This window comes from Lathyrus oleraceus, chromosome 4, assembly GCF_024323335.1.
Source record: "Lathyrus oleraceus cultivar Zhongwan6 chromosome 4, CAAS_Psat_ZW6_1.0, whole genome shotgun sequence".
NCBI classification, from domain to species: domain Eukaryota; kingdom Viridiplantae; phylum Streptophyta; class Magnoliopsida; order Fabales; family Fabaceae; genus Lathyrus; species Lathyrus oleraceus.
This window is the reverse complement of record NC_066582.1, coordinates 480,872,496-480,881,383: the sequence shown is the minus strand read 5'-3', so window position 1 is coordinate 480,881,383 and position 8,888 is coordinate 480,872,496. Positions and strand designations below refer to the sequence as shown.

Below are 8,888 nucleotides of genomic sequence, written 5' to 3'. Positions count from 1 at the left end.
AGGTCCAAAGAACGGATGTTTCGTATGCGGTAAACCTGGATACTATGCTCGAGATTGCAGACAAAATAAAGCAAAAAATGAGATCAATGCAATTCGATCAGATGATGACATAATTGCTACAGTGAGCGAAATTATGGCAATCAAAGGAAAAGTTCAAGGTTGGTGGTATGACACTTGTGCTACGGTGCATGTTACTTATGACAAGGCTGCATTCAAAACCTATTCTGAAGCAATTGATGGACAAGAGGTACAAATGGGAAATGAAGTCCGCTCTAAAGTTGTTGGAACCGGTTCGGTCGAACTTAACTTCACTTCTGGAAAGAAAGTTACCCTTGTAAATGTGCTTCATGTTCCAGACATGAATAGGAATCTTGTTAGTGGGGATTTATTGGGAAAACCGGGTATTAAATCTGTATATGAATCGGGCAAACTTATTTTGACCCATAATGGTGTATTCATTGGAAAAGGATATTCCGCAGAGGGAATGATCAAACTATGTACTAATGATAATATTATTAATGAAATTTCTAATTCCGCTTACATGCTTGATTCCGTTTCTTTATGGCATAATAGATTAGCACATTGTGGTATTAGTTCTATGAAGAGACTAATTAAATCTGGACTAATTTCATGTAATATAAAGGATTTCAAAAAATGTGAATTATGTGTTGAATCAAAAATGATTAAGAAGCCTTTCAAAAGTGTTGAAAGGAAAACGAAATTACTTGATCTTGTGCACTCAGATTTGTGCGAATTTAATGGCATGTTGACACGTGGAGGGAATAGATACTTTATTATATTCATAGACGATTCCTCTAGATACACTCATGTATATCTCTTAAAGCATAAAGATGATGCATTTAATGCCTTTAAGACTTATAAAGCAGAAGTCGAAAATCAATTAAATAAAAGTATAAAGGTCCTTAGAAGTGATAGGGGCGGCGAATACTTTTCAATTGAATTTGATGCATTCTGTGAAGAGCACGGTATAATACATGAATGTTCGGCACCACGAACACCGCAACAAAATGGCATGGCAGAAAGAAAGAATCGAACATATCAAGAGATGATGAATGCCATGTTGATGCATTCTAAATTACCCCTTAACTTGTGGGGTGAGGCATTATTGTCCGCCTGTCATATAATCAATAGAATTCCGTTAAAGAAAACTGGTATATCTCCATATGAGTCATGGAAAGGCAGAGCGCCAAATATCGGTTACTTTAAACTGTGGGGGTGTGTGGCATACTACAAAAACATGGACCCTAAAAGAACCAAGTTGGGTCCTCGAGGAATAAGATGTGCTTTTGTAGGATATGCACAACACAGTAAAGCATATAGACTCTTAAATCTAGAATCTAATGTAATTGTTGAATCCCGGGATGTAGAATTCTTTGAAAACCTTATCACAAAGGATAAAGGATCGGAGTCGGCCACTAATAAAGAATCTCATGAAGATAACTCTTCTCGGATTGTAGAAATACAAACTGAAGGCACTCCTATAATCATTGAACCACAACCCGAGCCTAGGATAAGCAAGAGAATTCGGAAAACAAAGAATCTAGGACCATATGAGATTGATTCTCAATCTATTTCCTTTTATCTTGTTGAGGGAAATTGTAAGAACTTTGTTCAACGCATTCCGATTATTCTTCAAGTGGAAGATGATCCAAAAACTTATAAGGAAGCAATAACTTCAAGGGACTCCACTTTTTGAAAAGATGCTATCCAAGATGAAATGGATTCAATTGTATCAAACCACACTTGGGAACTTGTTGACTTACCTAAGGGATCAAGGCCCATTGGATGCAAGTGGGTGTTTAAGAAGAAATACCATATCGATGGTACTCTAAACACTTATAAAGCCAGATTAGTGGCAAAAGGATTTAGACAGAAAGAAGGCATAGATTACTTCGACACATACGCACCAGTAGCAAGAACAACTACTATTAGATTGTTGTTTGCCTTAGCATCTTTGAATGATCTTATAATCCATCAGATGGATGTTAAAACAGCGTTCCTAAATGGAGATCTCGATGAGGAAATCTACATGGAACAACCGGAAGGCTACCTGCTTCCTGGAAATGAACAAAAGGTGTGTAAACTTGTCAAATCCTTATACGGACTAAAACAAGCACCAAAACAGTGGCATCAAAAATTTGACTCTGTAATACTCTCAAATGGATTTATTCCTAATTCTTGTGACAAGTGTTTATACACAAAGACGTGCAAAACCACTGTAATATTCCTTTGTCTCTATGTCGACGATATGTTGATCATTAGTAATGATTTAAAAGGAATCTTAGAAACAAAGAAGTTCTAACATCCACTTTCAAGATGAAAGATCTTGGACTTGTTGACACAATTTTAGGGATCAAGGTTAAGCGAAATAGTGGGGGTTATGAACTTAGTCAAACCCACTATATTGAGAAAATGCTTGATAAGTTTAAACATCTAAACTTTAAGGAAGTAACCACTCCATTTGATCATGCCAACAAACTTCAAAAGAATAATGGAAGATCAGTGGCTCAATTGGAATATGCAAGTGCAATAGGGTGTCTAATGTACCTAATGCAATGTACCAGACCCGACATATCATTTGCAGTCAGTAAAATGAGTCGATTTACTAGTAATCCAAGTAATGAACATTGGAAGGCAATTACAAGGATTTTTGGCTATCTACTGAAAACCAAGGACCTTGGTCTTCACTATGGAAGGTTCCCTGCCATATTAGAAGGATACACTGATGCGAGTTGGATATCTAATATTGGAGACCATAAATCTACAACTGGATGGATATTTACACTTGCTGGTGGAGCAATTTCTTGGAAGAGCAAGAAACAAACATGCATTACACTTTCGACCATGGAATCAGAGTTTGTGGCTCTCGCTTCCGCCGGTCAAGAAGCGGAATGGTTGAGGGATCTTCTGTTGGAAGTTCCATTGGCTAAAGACAATGTCTCAAAAGTGATGATACATTGCGATAGCCAAGCCACATTAGCAAGAGCATTCAGCGAAGTGTATAATGGAAAGTCTAGACATATAGGACTTAGACATTCGTTCGTAAGAAAATTGATTAAGGATGGAATCATTTCACTCACCTACAAACGAACATGCTATAACTTAGCAGATCCGTTTACTAAGCCACTGGCCAGAGACTTAGTACGAACAACCTCGAGAGGAATGGGGTTGAAACTCCTTAAATAAAGGTTCCGACAGCGGCAGCAACCCAATCTTATGTTAACAAAACATTAACTTCAAGATTCAATGGGTAACAACAAGTCGTTGAATTGGATGTAAATCAAGAATTTGGGAAATAAGGTTGACTGTGTTGAATTGAGGGTTGAGGTTTCCAAAACCTCTTAATGAAGTTCATTAACGAAGAAGAGTATCTATTGGAAAGGATGCTATATGAACCTCACCTATGTGAATTTTGAGATGGTGCCGTCTCAAAGTGAGAGTTGGAGTTTCTCTCATGAAAAATTCATGAAAAGGATAGCATATGGCCATAAATAAGTGCTAAGCGAGATATGTAAAGGAAGAACCTTTAAAGAGTGTGTGTAAGGTAACGCCGGTCTGATCCCATGGATTAATGGTTTAAAAGCTTTGCTACCAAACATTCCGATTAAACTTTGCGTTATCCTCACTAAGGTTAAGTTTAAAATCGAAAGATACCTAACTGTATTAACACTTTTTATATTTCACTATCTGGAATGATTTTGTCATTATTAGAACTAGTGGGGGATTGTTGGAAATTGTTTTGCAATATTAGTTCCAAAATGACAAAAGAGTTAAATAGCATTTAATGCTTTGAATTCAATTTTTTAGTTATTGTTTTGTTTGAATTTTGAATTCAATTTTCATATCTTTTCATGAAATAGTGTCATATATGAAACATTGTGTTTTATGGTGAAATGGTGTTGTTTCATCAAAGGTTGCAAACTTTTGAAACAACATCCATATCTCCTATAAATATATGATTCTATTCAGAAAAATAATACAAGAACTAAAAACGTATTTCTCTTCCAAATTCCAGAAAAACCTTTCTTGCATTTCGGGTTCTTCACTTGTCTTGTGCAGACTCGAAATTAAGGCTGATATTATCCTGAGTGTTCTTGCATTTTCCAACTCTAAGACATAATAAAAGAGTGCTTGAAATACTTTTAAGGAAAGTGATTCTCAATCACGATTCAGTCCTGGATCCATTTAATTTTACCGAATTTTCTAATATTTATTAACCATTTTCATCACTGTTTATAACACTATTCATAAAATATATTTTTTTATTAAAGAATATATATGATGTAAGTATTGGTGTACAAAACAGGTGTAAGAATATATATATATATATATATATATATATATATATATATATATATATATATATATATATATATATATATATATAAATAAACATTGTTCTGTATCCAATAACATATAATAAAAAAAATATGACTAATTTATACATGAGAGTTGCACATAATCTATAATATGACTAAACCAATTTAGTGTATATAGACCAATTAAAAAATATTAACTGACATAAACCAAGATAAAGCCATACAGAAAGGAGTAGTTACACTTATCATAATAGATTTCCAGTACAGTGTATCCATGTTGACACAAAAACAAGGTATTGCACCACCTATAGTTTTAATCAAATAATTAAGATGTCAAACAATTAATCTAAATAAAACTAGTAGAATATGGATTTCACATACTATTCGCAATGCAATGAAATCAGCTTACAACTTCAAATCAAAGTATCAAACATCTCTTGAGCCTTTCAAACCATGAATTCTGTTATAAGAGAAAATAAGTAGTGAGTATAAGTTTTAATGAGAGCATATAAGTAGTTAGTGATCAAGAAAAATAAGTAGTTTCATATAGTGTTTCCACAACCTAGTGCAGTCATATAAGATAACTCATTAGTCATCAAACATTGAATTCATTGGCTCATAAATAACATTAGAGATGAAAGTATAACTAAAATCAAATATATGCTGGAAACAAGCTATGATACTTCATGATATTTCTGAGAACTAAAACCAGACTCTGAGTACCTATGTATTATACCGGGAAACATAGCTGCTATGCCGGAGCAGTTGACAAAGAAACTAGAGTGTTAGTGTGAAGCCATGCTTCATAGTAGCCCTCGTCAATGTCCTCGATCTTTGTAAATTGTTTGGTCTTCACATCGTAAGCAAAATGTAGGTATGTAATTCTTTTTTCTGTTAGATCGACCGTAAAGATAATTTGATCATTAATCCATAACCGGAATTTCACTTTTGGAGCAATAAGATTATGACCAGAAGCAGTCGTATAATCAAATGGCCCCGTCTCATGATAAAGAGACCATTTTCCAGAATCAAAATCCAGAAGGTGGATTTCATATTCTTTGTAAGAACGTTTAGTCAAGATGCAAGAAATGTGAGTTCCCGTCCATAAATAGTTTGGTGTCCGTCTATGAAGAGACACGTAAAGTGGATATTCTCGTACAATAATTTCCTTGTCAACACTGAACACAATAATTCCCTCCGATGTTATCCAGTAGAGATCATTGCCTCCACTATAAAGTGGCTTCCATGATATATGGCCATCACGGGGAGCTTCTTTTCTGGCTATCTCTTTCCATGAGTTATCTGTTCCAACTCTTAGCACATAGAAAACATAGAAAATAGCACCCGGCACGATAAGGATGTCTTGAAAGAACAACTTGAATTTGGCAGTATGAGGAACACATGCTATAGCACACCGATTCATAATATATAAAGGTGATTGACATTGAGAGACATAAAAACGAGGAAGTCTAAGCCAGCACTTGAGGACGGGGTTTACGAGGAAAATGTGTCCATCGGGAGCCAAAAGCATCAAAATGCCATGACAAGTACCCATTAAAAATCCCATATTCGGAGGTGTTGGTAAGTAAATGGTTTCAAATCCGGCATTCACGTCATCTTTGAATTCCAAGAAATAAAAATTTCCTTTTGACAGGCGGTTTTCAACCAAAATTCCAGGTGTAGAACGCAGACGGCGTCCGTCGAGTTGATTAAAAGTGTCAGCCCAATGTTTAGAAACATACCTTGCAGAGTCGATAAGGCAGTAAATAGGAAGCAAATGAAATATATGAAGCATCAAGTCTTGAGGAAGCAACAGCTTTGACATCACTTTACAACTATTTGAGTTTTCACTCATATTCTTGTCGTCGGTATGATCCTGCGATTTAGAATCAGAATTCATTTAAACAATTAAGTAATGTGAACAAGATAGAGATGCGGTAAAAAGCAGAAGCGAGTAAATCCTGATATTTGGTTTTCCTCTGTGTTGCACTTTTTATTTGTAGGTTAGAGAAGGAGTGTGAGCATTGGGCTCTTCAATCCACAGGCCCATTCCTATTTTTTAATCATAAATTATAATTAATAATTTAATTATATAAAACCCAAATTTAGTAATTATATTATTCAAATCAACTTTTATTTAAATTATCAATAATCACTTTTACTTTGATAAATCCAAACATATTTAATTTACTTTTAATCACATTCAATCATGTTAAATGTTATATTTAAATATTGAATAAGAATAAATGCTTAAGATGAAATCATTTTTCTAAAAGATTTCTGTTATATTTTAATTAAAAAATAAATTTTATTTTTTTTAGTGAAAATAAATCTAATAATAACTTAATTATGAAATCTACTTTTAGTATATAAAAGTTAATTACCACCATAATTACTTAATTATCCTAATTACAATCCATAATACAGCTACTTTCATATTCCTATAAGTAATTTCGTACTAAATTCTATTTAATTGTATAATTATATGTTATCTACTTTTAATATATAAAAGTTTATTACCACCATAATTACTTAATTACCCTAATTACAATCCATAATACCGCTACTTTCATGTTCCTATAAGTAATTTCGTACTAAACTCTATTTAATTGTATAATTATATGTTATTAAATTATAACTTTAAATTATAACTTACAATCCATATATATTTAATTGTATAATTATATGTTATTAAATAAACTCTATTTAATTGTATAATTATATGTTATCTACTTTTAATATATAAAAGTTAATTACCACCATAATTTTTTAATATATAAAAGTTAATTATCACCATAATTACTTAATTATCCTAATTACAATCCATAATACAGCAACTTTCATGTTCCTATAAATAATTTCGTACTAAACTCTATTTAATTGTATAATTATATGTTATTAAATTATAACTTTAAATTATAACTTTAAATTATAACTTACAATCCATATATATTTAATTGTATAATTATATGTTATTAAATTATAACTTTAAATTAAAAATAACTATTTAATATAGTTGATTAATATTAATTGAGTAATTTAATATTATTGTTAATTTACCTACCAATTAATTATTATTATTGTTATTATTATTATTATTGATATTTACCCGCCATATATGATAAGAATATTTTTAAAATTTAAATAGTATATTTATTATTTGATTTGATTTGATTTAATTGAGATCCAAACTCTATAAATTAAAATCGATTACTTATTATGAACAATAATATAGGGTCATTCCAATGTCAATCTATTATTAATTGAATTTTACATAGATGTAATTTTCCAATAACACGTTGACATATTGAATCTTATACCGCTGTTATCTTTGCACTAACATATTTTATCCTTTCAACATAAAAGTTAATTACCACCATAATTACTTAATTACCCTAATTACAATCCATAATACAGCTACTTTCATGTTCCTATAAGTAATTTCGTACTAAACTCTATTTAATTGTATAATTATATGTTATTAAATTATAACTTTAAATTATAACTTTAAATTATAACTTACAATTCATATATATTTAATTGTATAATTATATGTTATTAAATTATAACTTTAAATTAAAAATAACTATTTAATATAGTTGATTAATATTAATTGAGTAATTTAATATTATTGTTAATTTACCTACCAATTAATTATTATTATTGTTATTATTATTATTGATATTTACCCGCCATATATGATAAGAATATTTTTAAAATTTAAATAGTATATTTATTATTTGATTTGATTTGATTTAATTGAGATCCAAACTCTATAAATTAAAATCGGTTACTTATTATGAACAATAATATAGGGTCATTCCAATGTCAATCTATTATTAATTGAATTTTACATAGATGTAATTTTCCAATAACACGCTGGCATATTGAATCTTATACCGCTGTTATCTTTGCACTAACATATTTTATCCTTTCAACATAAAAGTTAATTACCACCATAATTACTTAATTACCCTAATTACAATCCATAATACAGCTATTTTCATGTTCCTATAAGTAATTTCGTACTAAACTCTATTTAATTGTATAATTATATGTTATTAAATTATAACTTTAAATTATAACTTTAAATTATAACTTACAATCCATATATATTTAATTATATAATTATATGTTATTAAATTATAACTTTAAATTAAAAATAACTATTTAATATAGTTGATTAATATTAATTGAGTAATTTAATATTATTGTTAATTTACCTACCAATTAATTATTATTATTGTTATTATTATTATTGATATTTACCCGCCATATATGATAAGAATATTTTTAAAATTTAAATAGTATATTTATTATTTGATTTGATTTGATTTAATTGAGATCCAAACTCTATAAATTAAAATCGGTTACTTATTATGAACAATAATATAGGGTCATTCCAATGTCAATCTATTATTAATTGAATTTTACATAAATGTAATTTTCCAATAACACGCTGGCATATTGAATCTTATACCGCTGTTATCTTTGCACTAACATATTTTATCCTTTCAACATAAAAGTTAATTACCACCATAATTACTT

General features: G+C 30.4%; 1 protein-coding gene across 2 annotated transcripts; it reads right to left on the bottom strand.

Annotated features, from left to right (window-relative positions):
• Positions 1-4,599: 4,599 nt before the first annotated feature.
• LOC127076356 (uncharacterized) lies at positions 4,600-6,241 on the bottom strand. Of its 2 annotated transcripts, none has more exons than XM_051017981.1 (2): positions 5,064-6,241; positions 4,600-4,800 (listed from the first exon to the last, which is right to left on the bottom strand). In XM_051017981.1, the coding sequence occupies exon 1, from the start codon at positions 6,238-6,240 to the stop codon at positions 5,092-5,094; it is 1,149 nt and encodes a 382-aa protein (XP_050873938.1). In that variant the 5' UTR covers position 6,241; the 3' UTR covers positions 4,600-4,800; positions 5,064-5,091. The 2 variants fall into 2 exon arrangements, with proteins under 2 accessions (XP_050873938.1, XP_050873939.1); XM_051017982.1 differs by having other exon boundaries at positions 5,077-6,241.
• Between the last annotated feature and the right edge of the window lie 2,647 nt (positions 6,242-8,888).

Coding starts and splice junctions, on each gene's coding strand:
- LOC127076356 (XM_051017981.1), bottom strand. CDS start 6,240: ATGAATTCTGATTCTAAATCGCAGGATCATACCGACGACAAGAATATG.